The 21,622-nt window shown below is 35.8% G+C and overlaps 1 protein-coding gene across 1 annotated transcript in view; it reads left to right on the plus strand.

Moving 5' to 3' along the window:
• Positions 1-21,622, plus strand: part of csmd3b (CUB and Sushi multiple domains 3b) — a 487,110-nt gene that overhangs the window by 142,967 nt on the left and 322,521 nt on the right. Inside the window, exon 4 of the mRNA XM_077195799.1 lies at positions 12,777-12,971. Coding sequence (XP_077051914.1) covers positions 12,777-12,971 — 195 coding nt within the window. The remainder of the gene's footprint in view (positions 1-12,776; positions 12,972-21,622) is intronic.

Below are 21,622 nucleotides of genomic sequence, written 5' to 3' on the forward strand. Positions count from 1 at the left end.
TTGCAAGTGATATTTTGACAGTACAGCATAATATAAACTACTTTTCAAAAGTTTTTTTTTATTTGTTTGAAAAAAGTTTCTTATGCTCACAATTGCTGCATTGATTTGATTGATAATGCAGTAAAAACAGCAATATTGTGAAATAGTATTTCGATTTTAAATAATTATTTTCTATTTGAATGTTTTTTAAAAATGTAATTTATTCCTGTGATCAAAGATGAATTTTCAGAATCATTACTCCAGTCTTTAGTGTCACATGATCCTTTATGCTGATTTGCTGCTCAAGTAACATTTCTGATTATTATCAATGCTGTAAACAGTGTTATATTCTTGAATATTAATGAACAGAAAGTATAAAAGAACAGCATTTATTTGAAATAAACATCTGTAACGATGTTAAAGTCTTTACTGTCACTTTTGATCAATTGAATGCATGAATAAAAATGTTAATTTCTCTGAACAAAATTTGTTATGACGTTGTGGATATAGCACTGCTGCACCCGATTTGTCTGTATTCAAGGAATATTCCTCAAATAACAGCATTCGTTGCATAACGTTGATTACAAACAAAGTGCTTCTATAAAATTAAAACCTTTGCATTTCTGCTGTAAAGTTATGCATTTTAATGACCTTTATTGCTTTAAATCAATGCATTTTAATAACCTTTAATTACATTTTTTTTCCTGGTATTAAACATTGTCACAAATGTTGTTATTTTTTTATCTTACCTTTTAACAAGACTAATATTGTGCAAATATTCCCCTGATATGCTTTGTAGGAAATGGACTGTCTCTCTGGATGTTGCCCTACATTTCTAAAGCCTAATTTCAATTGCAAGCTAATACTAGGATGGAAAAGGCTTTCGCTCAGCTTTGCACAAATGGGATTTTTTTTTTTTTTTTTTTTACGTATTGTTATCTATACCTTTACCATAAAGCTTTGCTAGGAATAAATTCATGTCAAATTTATTTGACATGGAGATTTAAGGAATGCTTTAGTGGCCAACCTAATTGCATACAGAGATTTCCAATTTGGCATGAACCTTCTGAGTGCTGTAAGATGGACTCAACTCAAGCATGCCAGGAGAGGCAGACAGAGGATAATTGAGACGATTCTCCTGCATTGGAGGCTCAAAATGACATTAGAAGGAGAGGAGGCAGGAGAATCGAGCACAGATGTAGAGAGCTTCAGTGAAAGGAGAGAAAACCTCCTGAGAATGCCTGAGAATTCAAACAGAAAACAACAAAGAAACAAGCAGAGGTTCCCGTTTTAATGCACAGGAGATAGTGAAAGTAGTCATAACTTGGATGAAAAATGTTGGAGCGCTAGCAGGGTGCCGACGTTTCTCTGACAACTATCCACTTTTGGGTTTGGCATCCTTAGACACGTGAATGGTAAACAGACACGCAACTGAAAATTTAGACTAAGCTGAAGAATTTTATGTGATGGCAATTTTATTTATTCATTTTAAAACTCACAAAGCAACAAATGTGAGTGGTGCATAAATAAAACATGACATTACTTTTCATTGTATTATGTAAAAGATAATCAAACCCTCATTAAGAGACTTGTGTGCACAGATCAAATTATCAAATATTTTATTACTTTAAAAAAAATAAAAAAAAATAAAAAGCATTAAGACAAGGGGATTTTCCAGGGACTCTTTCTGCAGGTTACATTGAGTCATCGTCATCGTACAGAGAGTCATCGAATCATTCTGTCAGATTATTCGTTCAAAAACCCTGATTCATTCAGGAACAAAAGAAGGTTTGCATTCATGAGTGATGAGTGATGAGTGAGTCGTTGAATCATTAACTTATCCGATTCATTGGAAAACTGTGATTTTAGTATCATTAAGATACTATAATATTTTGAATTAGTTATTTTATATTTTGTTTTCATTTTAAAGGTTTAGTAATTTTGTTATATATATATATATATATATATATATTTTTTTTCAGTTTTAATTTGAGGTATTTTTTAATATTAAGTTAAACTCAATGAAAACGAGCAATGTTGCCTTTGCAACTAGCTGAAATTTTCTAGTTAATTTCAGTTCAGTTATTTTATTTCAGTTTAATTTTACTTCAAGTAATATTTTTTTATGGTTTTAGGAAAAAAAAAAGATTTAAAGAAGATTTATTCAGGAATGAAACACCACTATTGTTGCTTGGAGAAACAGAAGTATTAATTCTGTTTTGGTCAGTCTGTGCGTTCTGAATACCAAAATGGTTTTGATTAACTGTAGATATTCAGACAAAAGTACTCTTTTTCTTGTGATATTGCTTAAAAGTTAAATTATTAGTCTAGTCAGCAGCTGTTTGAGAGTCAGTGATTGTCACATGATCACCTCAGTACCTCTGGGTATTTTCAAGAGTTCATCTTAGCCTGAGATTTTTTCAAAGATTCTGAAAGATGAACATGCAGGAGCCTTTGAACACAGTTGTCCATCATTAACATTCATGTTGCTGTACACATCAAGGTCTTCGTTCAGCACTCAATAACTGCAGTGAAAAATGTCATTCCTGGGGCCCATGATCTGACTCGATATCCTTCATTTCCATTTCCTTGGCCCATGCCTCATGACATTAATTCAGGACTGGGATGTCGGATAGGCACTGAATATTTCATAAAACGCACAGGATGTCACGAACTATGCTTTTTGGAATGTAATATGAATCTTTGAACTGGCCTAAATATTATTAACCTGATATCTAACAAACAACCTTTAGCAACCAAACAGTCTGAAGTGGTTTGGTAACACTCTCCAATAGATCTTAGTCAGTGTAGTGCTATATTTAATTTTTGACAAGAATGAAAGCAAGACTGTGAGGGATAGAATACAGTGTGTTCAGTGGATTGTAGTTGTTCATTAAATTAAGTTGACAAAAAGTCCATAAAACAGTTTTAAAGTTGTCAGTTGTGACAATTTTGTAAACTTAGTATGCTCATTTTATTTCATTATTTAAAAAATGCATGTCTATCCATTACAGCCTCATTTTCATCAATGTTTAACTCAATATGGCGTCTTACCTGACACGGTTGAGGTCTATAAGGTCTATAAAGTGTAATTTTTAACATCAGTTATTGCATTAGCTAACGCGAACTAACAATATATTTTTAATGCATTTATAAATCCTTGTTAACGTTAGTAAAATATCCATTGTTTGTTCATGTACAATTCAATTCAATACATTAGTGAATGTTGAAATTACCTTGGGTCTAAGAATAAATGGTGGAAAAAAATCCTGTAAACCTTATTGTAAAGTGTTACTCGTGGTCTGTTGTGGTCTAATTGAATCTGATAAAACAATTTTTTTATAAGTCTTATAAGGTCAAACAGCATCTGAAGTTCTTTAATATGGTTTCTTGTGAATCTGTTTAGGTCTAACGACATCTGGTCTAATTTAATTGTCTTTGTCAATTTTTTTTGTCTTTCAGACAGAAAAAGCTTTTTAAACTATTTTAAGTGTAAACTTTTAGATCTAGATAAATATCCTCTGAGAGCTGCCGGCTCTATTTTCGCCCACCTCAGAACAGTAGCTATGTCAGTATGACTCGCTAATTTTGAATTATGGTCATTTTCATATTTGAAAGAGCCATTAGCTAAGGTTTTCACATTGAACCAAAGGTTGTGGTAATTGGATTAATCGTGGTCAGATCAACCCACATTTTTACAGGGCTAATAAAGTCCAAAAAAAATAATAAGTAGCAAGTTGTAAATTTTACAAAGCAAACAGTGATTCTAGCATTTATCCCTTTAGGATGAACAGCATATCAATTTCCATTTTAGCAAGGGTCAAACATAATCTACGGATGATGGTTTCATTTAATCATAAATGATACTCCATCCTCATAATTAGGAAATAGAAAAATGTTTGCTGTTCCGCCACTCAGACCAGCAACAATAATTAATAACCCGAGTTTATTAATTACACCTACACAGAGCACAGAAAGCACCTCAATTAGGAAGAGGAGGTAAGCGAGGGCGTCTACCGGAGCCTGATCAGACGACAGCTGGAGCCGTTTTTGATGAGAATCAGAGGAAATGGCACTGTGCTGAAGATGTGCCGCTGATTGTGGGACACATTAATTTGCAGTGTGTCTCCTTTAGCCCACACCTGCGAGAACAGCCCTCCCATACCAGAGCAGAACCGCGATCAATACACAATCCAGCCGCCGCTGATCTTTAGGTTCCGCTGATGACATTAAAGGAGCAAGGTCAGATTTCCATCAAAGTTTATAAAAGCATTCGCTGAGCTTATTTCTATACAGCTGCCCGGAGGGTTGCGGGGACAGGAGGTGGACTGAGGGCGAATAATGAACATATTCATAGTCTCCGGTCACATCTTTCATCTTTTGTTCGGATTTATTTACAAGAGCAATCTTACCTTTGGTTCCTGTGATCTCACAAGGCAGATGATCAAAGTGTGTAAAGCTTTGGTTTAGCCATGATGGATTGGAATAGATTAGAGGGGTGTACTATGTGATGCATGCTCTCCATAATCCTACCAAGGTCCTGTGTGGATATAAGACACAAACAATCAAACACAATAGGCTTTCATTTCTGTCCTTTATGCCCTCCCATTCGCAACCTTTGACACGCCGCATTGTCCATGGCTTCCCCTATCAAGCCGGCAACATTGAAGTTAGATAGTTCAGAGAGGTGCATTTGCTTTAAATTAGGTCATTTTGAAAGCGTTTCGACCCCTAAAGACTTCTGAGATGATCAATTGTCAGGCAGGGCATCTGAGCGTGAACCGTGAATTGGCCTTTTTTCAAAACATTAGCTTGTGATATGAATCATCTTGTGGTGCTCTCCTCCAAAACACCAATACTTTACCAAAGGCCTTGATGGTTTTGGTCAGGCTTTAAGTGACACCTTTATTTTTCTCTTTCCATTTTGTTGTATCATCCGTCTTAATAATAAAGTATGATTGAAAGTGTGCCCGCTAGGCCTCTTTTTTTGTTTTCTCACCCCACTTTGTTTGCTACGCCTGTAAAAAAAAAAAAAAATGTATCTAGGGACAAATGTGGAGAAAATAGTGTCAGAGAGAAGCACAACTGAAAATTGACACCCTTCATCTCAGCTGTGTGAATGAGAGTCCAGCGGGAGACTGAAATCCATCCAATCTAGCCATGCAATCATAATTGTGATAATGAAAAGAGAATATCTCCATGATACCTCTTCCAGAATCGAACAGCGAGATTAACACACTCATTGCTGCTTGCTGGTAGATGGAAATGGGTTTAAGGATCTTATTATTCCTGAGGGATTGTAAGTGGACCAGCTCCTTGCTTCTCTGCCCCGAAAGAGGAATAATTTATAAGCAAGAGAGCACTGAGGCGAGGTCACAACACATTGTAATAAAGCCGGCCTTTCGGCACCAGTCTTGGGCTATATTGAATCCAAATTGGGATGCTAATGCGGAGGGCAGCGGCGGGTCTCTCGGGTCGGACACCTCTGGAAAGCTCAGAGTTGTTTTCTGCTCGTCTTAAGCTGCCACACAACAAACTCTTCTTTTCGGAGGAATGAGATGTTTGTTTTTCTCGCATTGCGTTGTCTTGTTGAAGTTGAGTCTTCTTGGACCTTGTCGCACAAAGGGCTGGAGGATATCTTCAAGCTCTCTGCTGAACCTCCATGTGCTGATGGGAGAAGACAGCTGTTTGTGAAAATTGCCGTCTCAATTTTAGCACGCATGAATAGTTCTTTAGAGGACACTTGGGTAATTATAAGAAAGTATGAAATCTGTGATATCAGCTTTAATTTTTTTTTATAAATGATGTGATGCAGATGACAGTGGCAGAGGGGGCTCATCTCAGCACATGATTTATTATGACTGTAGACTCTAAGAACAGTCTTGTTAGCATGTCTTATTCATGGATTTGTAATTTTGCTTGTGTATTTTTTTTTATGTTAAAGAAATATGCTGAATTCAATATGCTATTAGGGCCCGAGCACCGATGGTGTGAGGACCCTATTGGAATTACTCCGTTTATATTCAATCTGCCCTTCGACTGAAAATTGCAACCAAGAGTCGCACAATGTGACATTGCATCAGTTTTTTAAATTCCGAGCTGAGTTGTGGTAAAAATAGCGACAGGAAGCTCCAGTAGCTCACTGAGTGCAACCATTCGATGTCATCGACGCAGAACGCACTGCACACCTAAAACGGCGCCCCCATTGTTCAAAATATGTATACAACGATGTGGATTTTTTAAATAATGTAAATCTTTCATGGGTTTTCTACTACATATTTCAGTAAGAGACATAATTTACATTATATTAAGCCACACAAGACTTAATACCTGGGGTTCACTTTAAAATAATCCAAAAGTAATCAGATTACATTACTTTCATAATGTGGTGCTTGGATTACGTTACTGAATACTTTTTTTTATAAAGTAATTTGTAACTGTAACGGAATTAGGGTGAAAAATTTGTGACAGTCCTGAAATCTAAGCTGTTGCCCCGAATCCCGAATCCGGCCCTAATTGTCCTGAAAATTATATTAAAGCAAAATCTTGACTTATTAGTCATGATAAAACATTGAAAACTGTCCGTGGAGGTTGAGTCCCCGCCCCAGCCATTGGCTGCTGTATCTTTTTTTTTCTTTTTTTTAAGTTCTACGAAGATACCATAGGCGCGAATTTAGATATGCATTGATAAGCTCATTATCATTCATTGATTCGTTGACATGGCGGGTGTACCGGAACCCCAACACGCCGCTAAAAAGCAAAAACGTCTTTGCAGGCAACAGTGGGTGGGGAAGTATCCATAGTAACCATCCATACCGGCTTATGGCCAGTTTATATGGAAACATTGTTCTGATTCTCTATTTAAAGATGAAAAAGAATAAACCACTTTCTGCTAGAGCTTTGCTGTCCACCCACCTCGATACTGGAGATTTTTGCTTTCCATTTGGGACTAAAAAAACAACTACAAAAAAACATCCAAAAGTACATCCAGCTTTTTACTAGTGCAATCGATAGACCACATATTAGCTAGTACAAAAGATGTAAGATTGAGGTTAGGAAATGCCCTGTCATTCTTGAGGGGGATCTGCAGGTCAAGTCCCAGCGCTGCAAGTCTAAAGCAGCGGGACGGTGATGAATGGCCAGTCCACTGATAAGAGAACCAGCCAATTCTACAGTTCTTCCAACCTTAAGATGTATCTCCAGTGAATCTCCAAACCAGAGGATCCTAGCATAGCCTCAGTTTGTTGCAAACTCCTTGGAACGTCTCCCATTTCTACATTTCATGGTTTTTAAATCTACGAGTTGTCCTCACCGTTGATGAAATATTAATTTAAAATCTGTTCTCTGAAGAATTTCTGTCTTGAAAGTTACTAAGATTTTCTATGTTGCAGCTCAAGCAAACTTGCTAAAGAAAATAAATGCCAGAGGGACTGTGCGCATGAATACCGCTGCCACAGATAATGAAACTTGCAATGTATAGCTTTGGCTGAGTTTCTCAAAATTGTTTAATTTTACATGACTACACGCTTGCCCCAAAAATAAGTTATTGGTAACATTTTCTGTGCTTTGCATCTTGGCAGGGAAGAACCGATACGTTTGTGAGATCACTAGAAAAGATGAAAGAATAATGTTTCTGGCACTTTCTCATTATAGCCCTTGTGAGTGCTTCTTAGCCATTCAGAACTGTGAACTTGCTGTTCTCTGTATGGATATAGATTTATACAGATTGCCTGAATGATACATTCATTTGAATATGAGACCTGGTTTTATCCGAATCGTTTACATGTTACTCCACTTTAGACATTCTACTTAAAGTTCCTCTGTGGTGAAAATTAGGTTTTTAATATCGTTTATGTCAATGTTTATATGTTTATAGGTCTATGTGTTCTTAATATTTTATTAAGACAAGCCATGTGTAAATTCATAAGTCAACACCATTGCTGAGTATTTTCTCTTTAAAACTGCAGTGAACCAAAGACAGTCTGAAAAACATGCTTTGAAATCGCTGGTGTTTCTGACGTCACAAACTACCTTGTAACCAATCAGATCGGGGTTGTGATCAGATTGGGGTGTTCGTACCGAGGACTGAAGGGCCTTTCAGACAGGACGCGGGATGCGCGGCGCTGCGCTTGGAAACCCATTCATTTCAAGGACTTCCAAGTGTGCACTATGCAAGCACTATATACAAGATTCACCCTATTATACTTTATCGACACCAACTGATGAGTCAAACAGCCACCCACAAATAGTCTATAAGTAGGCTGTCTTTGAGTTCACTTGAACAAGGGTTAAATTACTCGTCAGGCTACAGAAGAATACCATAATTCCTCCGTTCAGTTAGGCCTAAGACATAGAGAGTCACGCAGACCTATAAACCCAGCCACAACATATAATTGGGAATAACATGCCTTACCTTAACACAGAATGGATTTCAAGGACTTCGTGCGCAGATCAATGGCCTCCAACATTAATATTTTTTGTACGAATCTTTGAGTTAACATGTACTAAACATGATTGTAGTTTGCACCGCAGCGCCACCACACCTTGATGCTCATCACAATAATAGCTGTATAGTTATCTTTATTGAAGTGAATTAGGTTTAAATCGCCGTCATGCACGAATGAATGATATTTTTGCTATTTTGCACATAATACTCCACGATGATCACATTACACAAAACTGAAATTGCACGTCAAAATAAAACATTGTCAAATTTTTTTTGAGACCTCCACAAATTTAACAAATCACGTTTTCAGGGGAGCCCATGTCTTATTAAGGGGAGCCGAGCTCCCCACAGTTCGCACCCTGTTTGTAGACTGTTATGGTTCAGGTTAGTAGAATAAGTTGACAAGAGTTACTAACAGTATAGTCAGTATAATATCTGTTGGGGAGCATCAAAATAAAGTGTTCGCAGATATTACGCAGGCAGTCTACTAATATTATGATGACTGCTTGTTGACATAGTTACTCATAGTTAGTAGAAAGTCTAAAGTGGAGTATGGGATCAGTCGGAGAGCTCCACAAGGAATCCAGACGACTGCTTAAAGGCGACTTCTAAGTGAGGCTGACACTGAATCTGACGGTGACACTGGTTTGAAGGGCAGCGCTGATCTTTTACAGAAACTCTTTAGAGGCTGAAGAGAGGATGGTGATGGGCCAGTGAAGCTTAGATGTTATCCCCCTGTCACTGATCTCAGACCCCTGGAGAAGGCCAGACTCTCCCCGGGGCGGGTCTGTGTCACACTGACTTATCAGCAAGATTACTGGAAGATTTGTAACCTTTGCTAAATCATCCTGGAATTCATTCGGATGGCTTAGGCTTCATGCTAATATGAAGCAGTTTGCACTTTTGTAATGAGTAAGGATTTTCAAAAATGGGAATATGGACCGAAAATAACTTCTGAAAGCTTGTTTTCTAGATAAAGAGGTGGAGGTATTTTGATGTTTGGTGGCTGTGTCCGTCATGTGTTCCTGTTCTTTGTGGCTGTTTGTTTCTTGGCTCCAGCAGGCAGTGTGTGTTTGGACCTCATGCTGATTCTGGACCGTCCTGTTGACTCTGGTTCCTTCATTTGATTTTTGATTTTTTTTTAGTTGCTTATCTTGTTTAGATGTTTGTGTTTTGTAAGGCACATTGAGCTGCTTCTTCTTATAGAAAATATCTTTATTAGCCTATACAATTTGTACAGAATTTATTTTTAATATTAATTCATATGAATATTAATATTAATGTATTCTGTAGAAATTACATAATAAATGTACACTTTTATGTTGATGTTATTATTATTACATTCTGTACAATATTAGATAATAATAAACACGCATTATTTTATTATTTTTAATATTTTATATTATTGTTTGGTTGTATGCTATTTAAAGTAGTGCATTTTATAAAACAATTTGTATAGCATTTATTATTATAAAAATGTGTTTATTATCCAGTTTGTACAGATTTTTATTTTATTTTTTATAGTAGAATAAGTTTACACTATTTTATTATTTTATTTTTGTTGTTGTGTACAAATTAAAAGTGCATTTTTTATTACTGTAAAATTTTATAGAATTTATCATTAATACAAATTTTAAAAAATATATGTATATAAAATTAACATTATAATAAATAATAAATAAATATTCTAAAAGTATGTTTTATCTCTATCTATCCATCTATCTATCTATCTATCTATCTATCTATCTATCTATCTATCTATCTATCTATCTATCTATCTATCTATCTATCTATCTATCTATCTATCTATCTATCTATCTATCTATCTATCTATCTATCTCAAATTGCAAGGCAGAACAGATCACATGATCCCAATATGGCATCTCCCATTAGGACATGAGGATGAGCTGAAATAAAGGAGGGAAAAATACTGACTACACCTTTAAAAATCATATTGAGTCCAGGTTTCTAATGTATTGTGACCATTATACCATATTAGACACTCACTTAAAATGACGGAGCATGGACGGACAGTTGGCTGGTTTTTGTTGTCTTTTCCGCTGATGTACCGGATCTCTCATTTTCGTTTCATTGATATTCCCGTCGGCCTCAATGACAAACGCGAGTGATCCATCACCACTCCAAATGGCAAAATTGACAGCCCTCAAGGGCTTTGAATGCCTGTTCTGCTGACACAAGATTATCACATTTATCCTTTTTTATTTAATCCCTCCAGTGTGACGCTTTTTCATATCCAATGCGGTGTTGGCGGTTGGATGCTTGTTCCCGAAACTCTCATTTCTCAAATGTGAATGGGGCGTCAGCAGGTTAAAATCAACACGATTAGCATGAAGAGAGATGTTCTCATACTTTTGTGCTTCTTTTTGTTCAATTTACACACCAACCATCAGCATTAAGATCTTTAAATTATCCAGCTATAACATCCTGAGATCATAGGCCACCGTCTTGACAAGCGAAGGGTGTGCTCGCCTTTTAATTCATCCTGACATAGAGGTAATTAGGGATATTAAATAAGAGTTGCCGCCAAGTGAAGACATAAGGACATGGATATGATTCTGTTCAGCGGTTGGAGTGTGTGTCTCATGTCTTTATCTATGAGTCCAGTGCATTGAAATCATAATGTAGCTCATTATGTGAGAAAACTAGTCGTCTAATATGTTCATTTAAAGACGTATTGGCGTTTTATGATATTGCTGTCAGTCATTAAAAAACACTAGGTACGTTATGGATTATATTCTACATGTTCGAAGCTCCAGACATCATTATGAGGGAGACTTTTAGCTAGAAATCCATAACTTGCTGAGCATGTGTGAATACTTTATAAGTAATTACAAATGTACTAAGCAAAACCAAAGCCTCAGGGAGAACAGCTTAGTACATCATCAAATATTGTACATGTAAACGATGTAAAAGATGATGTCTTAACATGTTGGCAAATAATGAATGTAGTTGCATCAGGACCATTTTATTTTCCTTTGTGTTGTTAATGTTCTTGCTGTATTGTTTGATGTAATGAGGTAATTAATCTTGCTTGATAGATCCTCTGTTTGTTACTATTCTTGGCATAATCAATAGTAATTCATAAAATCTAGAAAAAAATGCAGTTTCATATTTTATATTCGCTGTGCTCAGTACACTCTGGTTTCCTTTATAATGCTTGTTGGGTCTTCAGAAATAAAGACCCAATGAGACGTCCAGTTTAAGGTCTATAAACAACAGCATGAAAAGCTTAAATAGGCCCCTGTTGTAAGAATTGTCTGTCTAAACCTTCTAAAAGTCATCAGTGAATTCATGGCCTGCTGCTAGCGGGACGTCTGACGCTGTGTGTAACGGCACAATCGATGTACCTGTCTCTTTATTTCCTAAACTAGTCCCTGGGCCACATTCATTTTGAAGTGCTACCGCTCTGCCCTTGGTTCGGATCCAACCAGAACATAAAGCATGAATTGGTGATTAAATAACAAATAATTCAAATAAAAATGTTGTGCTTTTGCACCCATAGCCCTTGGCTTGTCATCGAGGCGTGTAATGGTGCCAAGAATCATTTTGTTCACTATGAATTATCAAGGAAAAACTCTGCATTCTTGAATGTATGGTGGATAACTGGTTTGACTCAAGATTGAGAAATCTTCCCGTGCCAAGACTTTCTCAGTCAATAAATGAATAATAAATAATAATAAGATAAAAAATTTTTTAAAAAAAGTGTCATTCAGAACAGAAGTTTTGGGTAATATATATATATTTTTTTAAGAAATTAATACTTTTATTTAGCAAGGGCAAATTAAATTGATCAAAAGTGAGAGTAAAGACATGTATAATGTTAATTTCTATAAATAAAAAATATTTATCAAGGGATCCTGAAAATAAAGGATCCCAGTTTCAACAAAAAAATATATATATATATATTACGCAGCACAACTGTAATAAACATTCAACATTGATAATAATATAATAAATGTTTCTTGGTCAGCTAATCAGGCATATTAAAATGATTTCTGAAGGATCATTTAATACTGAAGACTGGAGTAATGACATGACCGGAATACATTGCATTTTGAAATATATTCAAATACAATGCTAAAACAATAACTTTTAAATTATATAGATATATATATATATATATATATAAAACAATTTAACAATCTAAGTGTTTTTGCTGTATTTTTTTTATCAAATAAATGCAGCCTTGTTGGGACATCTTTCAAAAACAACATACAGATCCCAAACTTTAGGATGGCAATATATTTCTAAAAGACATTATATATAATTTTGCAGTCTAAATGTACGACCTCACGAATACAGTGCTAAAAGTGAACTTTTTCTCTTTTAGAATTGCAGAGCAGTTCTTGCGGGAACCCTGGCGTCCCGCCCAAAGGCATCCAGTACGGGACGCGCTTTAATGTAGGCGACAAGATCCGCTACAGTTGTGTGACGGGATATGTGCTGGACGGTCACCCTCAGCTCACCTGTGTGACCAATGCAGGCAATGCTGCCGTGTGGGACTTCCCAGTGCCCATCTGTAGAGGTAAGCAACACGTGACGTGCATGAGAGTGTGTGTGTGTGTGTGTGTTTGTGCATTCTGTTTCCCTGCATGAGTCTTTGATGTTTTCCTGTGTTCTTTTGTCCTTGAGGATGCTTGTGCATGTATGGGCGAAGAAATGGACGAGTGGCTACATCGGCTTATAAGTACGAGGTTATTTTGATTAGAAATGGTGCAGCCTTTCATTCTGAGGCCTCTTGAGCATTAGAATCACATCACATGTTTGCTCTTGTCAGCTCTTCCATTTCCATGTTTATATCCTATCCTTGTATTTCAATCATCCATTCTTTCATTTAAGGGGTCCTTTTGCATGTTTTTGACTTTTTCAATCAGGTTTTGATTCCTCACTTTACTGGCCCACACTATTGTTTTTTTCTGCATTAAAGATGAGTCAGGACTCTGCGTGTTTGTTGTGAATGTATCAAGATTTATGGTCCCATGTTCAGACCAATTATAATGTGCATTAGCCATGACCATTCTCAAATAAGAATCTCTCCATAGACAGCATGCGCCGGTTTCTGCTCCAGCGTGTTTAATAGAAAGGGGGAAATGACAGCGTCTGGATCATGCTTGCTTTGGTTGGACACAAATTGCAAAGCCAACTGTGCTTGAATAGAAAATAGCCTGAGGTACTAAAATGTGGAGCCTCAACCTGGCCCAGAATGCAGTGGGGTATGGAGGAGCAGGCCACTGTGTTTGCTGCACTTGTCATCTGGTGCTTTCTTAAAGGAGCAACAGCGCTTTTATTCAGCGTCTGATGTGGTTTGGTTATTGAATATTTTGTTGATTAAGTGTGGAATTGCATACAGTACCGTAGCATAGATGTGAATTTAATTTCACATTAAATGTACTTCAGTACATTTTGTAATGCATGTTGGGTTTTGTGTCTGTGTTAGTGCATTTAGTCATTGAATATTCATAAAAATATCACAGAACATTCTCAATTTTCTACCTTGACGAAAAGTGAATCTTTGTGTTAGATGGTATCTGCCCTTTTCCCCTTTTATGAGTAAAGGAGATGGGAGATTTTTACATAAAAGCAGATCGGACATTATTTTCCCCGGCAATTTACAGTGACCATTATTTTTAGATTACTTAAACCTTAAGTCAGGAGACCTTTAGAAATACTGCTTCCACAAACGTCAATGTTATGCTAAAATTCTGTAATGTATGCATCTCAGAGTATTTGTGGCCCACTGGCACTTTTCATTTCCACTTCTAATTGCATTATGAAAGCTCTGGGTTAAAATCTGTGTGTGTGTGTGTGTGTGTGCGTGCGTGCGTGTGTGGTGCGTGCGTGCGTTTGGGTGTTGTTTTTGTTTAAACGTTTGGGGGGGGGGGGGGGGGCTGCAGTTTTAACCTTTTTAGCAGGGTCCCGGGGAATGCTCCCTTAGTTTTATTTATTTATTTATTTATTTATTTATTTGTTTTTGTGAAATGGTCTTTTTTTGGTATTTTACCTATAATCCACATATGCAAAGCTAGTTGATAACATAACTGCAGTAAAGTAATAGCCTATAGTTAACAATTCCTTGTTTACATAGTATAGTGTATTTTCTAATATTTATATGGAACCTCATCAGTTTGACAGAATTTTCGATTTTAAAGTGTCATGGGACTCAACATTTTCTTATATTTAAAATGAGTTATTTCCTATTCCTTAACAGTTCATCAGGCTCATAATGATTTGGGCGATGTCAGGAATATATGAAGGCCAGGTTTGTCCTGTCAGTCATCATTAGAACAGAACACGTTTTAAACATTATACTTGGTCAGTAATTCAAGAAGGTCCAGAATTTAAAGCTCTTGATTCTGACTTCTACTTGCCCTAATGAAAATGTACAATTTAGTTGAACTATGTTAAACAATATTTTATGTATTATATTTTTCTGAATTCTTCTTTTTTTATATAACATATATATTGAAATATTTTAGTAGTAGTATTATTGTTGATGACAATAATGATTATTATTATATATTAAAATAAAATATCAATTATATATAATATTTTAAATATACATGAATCATTTTTATGTATTACATGTTTTATTGTTTATTTTTTAAATTTAAGTATTTAGTAGTATTGGTGATGATGATAATGATTATATTACAATAAGGTCTTGTTTGTTAACATTAGTTACTGCATTAACTTACAAACTAACAATGAGCAGTACATTCTTGCAGCATGCAGCGTTTGTTAACCTTTGTTAATAAAAATGTTCATGTTGGATTAATTAATATTAACAGATACAAATTTTGATCTCAACATTAACTAAGATTAATAAATGCTGCAGAATTGTTCATCATTAGTTCAACAAATTAAAGTGTTACCTATATATATATATATATATATGTGTGTGTGCTTAAGTGCATATTCGGCATTTTGGTATTTTGGAATTGACTGAAACAAATGTTTCTGTCAGCGGTTTCTAACTTCAGTTTCAAGATTTGTTTCTCAAAATTGCTTGGTTGTGCATATCTCCATTCTCAGATACCTTTGGCACATTTGGTCAGTCTGTAAGGCGTGAAATAGGCATGACAGCACTGTTGCACAGGTATCCGAGCCCAAGCAACAGTCACAGAGATGTTTATTTAGCCAGGCTGGAAACTTTTAGCCCAGACATTAGCAAACAATACGGTCATCACCCAATCTCACTCTGCACAGCACTGTGGGACTTGTTTATCATACAAATATTCTCATTAGAGAGTTAGAGACCCTTAGAGAATTGACATTTTTACATTTTCCTGAGCATTTTCAGTTTTGTTTTTTTGAACCGAGCAATGAAAAAAAAAAAAAAAACTTAAAACAGTCAGCAGAATCAATGCTGCTTTTTCATTTAGTTTCTGGACATCTTCCAGGCGAGCTCTGTGCATGTTTTATTAACATATTGAGTGGACTAATTTGGTCCAGTAAATTTTGCCTGCTAATAAATGTTTGTGGATGGGCTCAGTCCTCTGCAGAGGTCAAGGAAAACAAACTGGTAAACCCAAGCGAAATGGGCCGTCGTGTCTCTCTCGGCTCAGGGAATGTAGCTCTGTTAATCAGACAGATGTAAAATGGCATCATTTAGGTCAGTCACTGAATTTCGTGTTTGCTCAGTTGGCTCAACAGTGCCGGCGGTATGGCAATGCCCCCCAAATGTCTTTTATGCCCCCCCAAATTGAATTATGATATAATTTACAAAATAATATCAGTTTAATTTAATTCACATTTCAGTGAGAAATATTAAAAATATATGTCTACAAACTGCTCATTAGCTGAAAATATAATAAAGTCGACCTAAAACCACAGTGTGGCGCTGTGAGAAAACCCACCTGCCGCCCCCCCCCCCAATCACTTGCACGTTAATACATGAATGAAATGACTTTCAGTTGGCGCGAGATTCCTGACTGCATTCAAAACAAAGCAAACAGATGAAAACTGATAAACTGTTTTGATAAAGGTAACTACATGATGCTTTTTTAATAGTAGGCTACCGTAAACGCTTATGTTAGAGCAAAGCAGAATAAAGATGTGTAGCTTTTTTTCTCTCTTCCGCCAGTGAGATAGTAGTTAAACTACTCTCCTGTCTGTGAGAGACTGTGAGCATGTTCTTTAGCTTTGTTTCTAATAAAGCTGTGGTCAGAGTCGGTCTTGCAATTTTTTTGTATAGGCCTATTTAACCCTTATTTAATCAAATTTCTTAAGAGTTGCACGTCTTGCAACAATGTGTAATGGTGTATGTGTTTATTGTATGGGTTGCATCACTTCATGGTAATAGCTAACAGAAAAGGCAGTAGCAATAATAAATATAGGATATCTGATATCCGAAAAAAAGTCTCCATACCTAGTACCCACCCATTGAAAATAAATGCCCCCCTGCTGAGCGCAGTCTGAAGCCGGCTCTGTGGCTCAAGCCGAATGAAGTTGGCTTTTATCATCGCATGCCTTCGCTGTAAACAAGTCCAAAAACCTTGTCTGGAACCCGGTGCCTTTAAAGGTCAGGCATGTAGTGAGATGAAAATAAGTCTGAGTCTGGAACTTTAATGCGAGTCAGTTAATTAACCAAATCGATCATGTCGCTAATGAATGCATGTACGTATTTATGGCTTTGGATGATCTTTACCGTTCTCCACTAGTGCTTATGCTCCTAAACCAATCCTTCTTAGCAAGGCATAGTGTGGAATGGCTAAAATTATCCTTTGTCGGATAGAATTCCTCATGGAGCATTAAAACGCTGATAATTTGACGCTGAGGGTCTGAGCGTTAATGACTGGCTTTTGATGTGCTAGACTTTCATTTTGACAGGCTGTTTTTTTTCTGAAGGAGTTGAGACTGGCTGTGTCCTGCAGCAAGCGTGGCTCTCTTTCCCTCTTCATGTCTGCTTTGACAACCATAGGGACCACCTGCTTAACCACGTAAATCCCTGATCAATCCCACACCACTTTGAGCAGGCCTGTCGAAATCAGAGCTGACACCCGCACCCTTCTTAAACGCAGTGCTCTTGCCACGGACTGCTTATGCACTGACTTGATTGGTTTCGAGAACATGTCTCTAACTGCACAATTTAAGCCCATGAGGTCCCTGTCATGTCTGGCCAAAAAATAAAAATGGACAAGCCTATGATTTTTTTCGTTGACCTAACATTGGTGCATACTATTTTAGTATTATTTATATACTATTATAGTTTCTATTAATACTTTGAATTAGCTTTACCTTTTATATTTTCATTTTTATATTTAAGTGGAATTTTTATATTTTTTATTTTAAAAAAGTATTTCAAAATTGTTTTTAAGTTTTGTTTCAGTTAGAAATTTTAGAACTTCAGCTTAAACTGATTTCAGTTTGTTGCAAATGCAACATTTATCATTTTTCTTTAATTTAACAAAAATGCTTGGGTTTTAGTTACTTTGCAACTACATGCCAACTAATTCCCATTATTTTGCAACTACAGTGCCTAGCATAAGTGAACACACCCATGCTAAAGTTGACTAAAAAGAGGAATAAAAAAATCATCTTTTGGAAATTGATCTTAATGCCTTAATTTAAAAATTGAGGAAAAATCCAGGCTTTAAGGACACCTATTTTCTTTGTGAATGAATAATGTATCGTAAATAAATACATGTTTTTCCTTAAAATACAGGTTGCATAAGTCAGGAAAGCCCTATGTTAAATTCCCATAGAGACAGCAGATTTTTATTTTTAAAGGCCAGTTGTTTCATGGATCCAGGATAATATGCATCCTGATAAAGTTCCCGCATTACACACTCTTCATCATACCTAGAGATTGGCATGGGGTACTTTCCATAAGATCATCTCTCAATGCAAATCATACCAGCTATTAGCCTAACTGAAATAAAACCATGCCAGTCTCTAGGTATGGTGAAGGGAATGTGATGATGTGGGGATATTTTATTTCCAAAGGCCAAGGGAACTTTATCAGGATGCATATTATCCCGGATCCATGAAATAACTGGCCTTAAAAAATAAAAATCTGCCTGGCTCTATTGGAATTTAACATAGGGGTGTCCTGACTTATGCAACCTGTATTTTAAGGAAAAACATTTATTTATTTACGATACATTATTCATTCACAAAGAAAATTGGTGTCCTTGAAGGTTGGATTTTTCCTCATTTTTTTTAAATTAAGGCATTAAGATCAATTTCCAAAAGATGATTTTTTTATTCCTCTTTTTAGTCAAATTTAGCATGGGTGTGTTCACTTATGCTATCCACTGTACATGTCAATTAACTCTCATTAATTTGCAACTACTTGCAAACTAACTCACTAATGTGTAACTACATGTCAACCATCTCACTAATTTGCAAATGCATGTCAACTAACTCATTAACTTGAAAATACATGTCAACTAACTATCATTAGAGTGTCAGTACACTGTTACGGTTAGGGTTAGAATAAGTTAAAATACTTGAAAAGTTACTTATAGTCCGTATAATATCTGTTGAGGAGCATCAAAATAAAGTGTTTCGCAGATCATAAGCAGACAGTCTACTAATACTCTAATGACTGCTATTTGACATGTAGTTGCAAAGTTACTTATGGTTAGTAGAAAGTCTAAAATGGACTTTTGAAATAAAGTGTTTTCAATGCTTTTAATAGTTTTAGTAAATGACAACACTGCTATAGAGAAACTTTCAAGAGTCTATTACGGTTATGGTGCATTCTTGACAGATAATAAAAGTACAGTGGATACAGGGGGCTTGTGGGTAATGGGGATTTGGCTCCTAGACTCCTGGCGTGTTGGAAGTCTATTTAATCTGTAGCTGTGTTTTTGCAGAGTGGGCGCTGCCGTTGCCACATTTTCTAGACCCTTGACACTTTCATATGCTAATGATATCTCCAATATCTTTCCCTTATGTGCTTCCACGGCTGTCTTTAGCGCAGATTATCTGATTAATGCAGTGCAATTTACTATATTTAATGTTTTGCCGCAGTATTGTTCAAAATTGTGGGGTCAGAAAGATGTTTAAAAATAAATGTATACTTTTATTTAAAGATGCATTAAATTCCTTAAAAATGATGGAAGACATTTGCAGTGTTACAAAAGATTTGTTCTATGGGCTGTCTATTCATTAAGAATCCTGAACATTTTAAATTTCATAATATTATTGTTTTTACTGCAGTTTTGACCAAATAAATGGAGAGCAATAAAAATAGTGAGCATTAAAAAAATCTTACAGAGTCCAAAATTTCCAACTCATGTGGATATATGAATTTGTTTTATTTATAATTGTGAGTATATATTAAATATGATATTTTTTTATTTGCATTATATTTATATCTATTGTTATTCGTGTCATATAATTTGAGATTTTGGGCTTGAGAAAGTCTCACAGTTATTGAGTTTTCAAAAAATTCATTTGAGCCTAGTTACAAACTCATGTTCAACAAAATCATGTTCAAGTTTGACATGTTCTTCTGTGCTGTGGTAATAGAAACATAATAAAATGACCTGTTTTCAGGTCAAAGAGAAAAAGGTTCACAAACTAAAGGCGCTGTATAGAAGAAGTGTTTCTGAATAGCCTCGTTCTCTCTCACGTCATTGTGTTTCATCTTAGTGAATAAGCAGCACAAATGTAGTTTGATGATTATACTGATTATTATTGTCTATTTCACCTGCCTAAGATATTCTGAGAATATTCACTGACGCAAATGTGTGTCACTGTCTATTGAAAATAAATACTGGTCACATAACTGCCTATTTTCAGTGCAGAAAATGCTCCTCTAGTAGCACCTTAAGGGTTTCTCTGGAGATTGTACAAAATGATTGTATAATCAGGACAGAAAACATTAACCAAACAAATATAGTTCTAGAAATTGCATTAATCAACATTGCTGCATCATGTAACCTACTTTCTGTTTTATCTTACACAACTGCTTCTCAAACTCAAATTGATTGATTGATTTAAAAAAACTGATAATTTAAAAAAGCATTAACTTTGAATTAAATTAGTTAATCGAATGATCACAATGAATAAACTGATTGTATTTACGATTGTATTTATTGTTTATTAACGTAACCAACAGTTATTCAGTACGTCATTTAGGTGTGTTTGTTAAAAGGAGCACTAGTTTGTTTTAGGTAATTGTATCGAGGTACACTGTAAAAAAAAAAGTTGTTGCCTTAAATTTTTAAGTACAATCAACTTTAATTATTTTAACTTAAATTCCAATAAACTGACTTTTTTTAAAAATGAGTTTAATATTATATAACTTAAAAAAAAAATGCTTAACTTATTTTGATGATTTAAAGCAATGTAAAAACATATGTTGTCATGACTTATTGATCATATAATTTTTACAGTGAAATTGTTAACCCTCAGATTGGTAGTATTCTGTGGCCCAAAAATCTGCACCTGAAAATTTTGAGAACCACTGATTTATATAAAAACAAATGCTCTAAGTCATACAAACATAAGATGCTACTGCATCTATATTCAATTAAATGGACACTTCACCCATTTGCATTAGGCTTTGTATCGTTAGAAACCCAGTCATATTTTTGAATGGTCGTGCATTATTCCCTCATTTTCCCCTGAGACGGGAGAAATAAGGATTTTAATTTTGCAGTGCCTGCTTATAATGATGTAAAAAATCGTCATTTTGTGTCATTCTAAGTATGAAGTCCCATATCTTTGTAGAGTGGTTGAGACTACAAACATTCGTTCCTCATTTTTCCAGGGGGTGGGACCCACTCACACTACAGACCTATTACAGATCAGTTGGTGGAACTTCACTTTCTGAAACTAAAAACAATATCCTCCATCTTGTTTGGAAAGTAAGCTAACAGGCGCTGTGGAGCCAGATGTGAAGTTACAATGGCGAAATGTAGCTACTCAATATGATATGGAAGAAGAGGATTTTGAAAGTCTGATGCTCGAATCAGATGTCCGTGGCTACTTTTATGAGCCGCAATATAGCGAAGAGCAGCTGAGTCTGATGGAGGAGCAGGAGCAGAAGACCTGTCGCGGTCTCGCGGACGAGGAGCCCGGACTGGCTCGAGCTGGTGCGGACTGTGCTCTTACTGTGCGCCTACGGACATGAGATAGAGTCCGTCTGCTGCAAAGCATTTCAACGATGGCAATTTCTCCAGGACGATATCTGAATCAGACGAGGACACGGACGTTTGTGTT

This window comes from Siphateles boraxobius, unplaced genomic scaffold (assembly GCF_051911475.1).
Source record: "Siphateles boraxobius isolate OS27281-9 unplaced genomic scaffold, OSU_SipBor_1 35, whole genome shotgun sequence".
NCBI classification, from domain to species: Eukaryota; Metazoa; Chordata; class Actinopteri; order Cypriniformes; family Leuciscidae; genus Siphateles; species Siphateles boraxobius.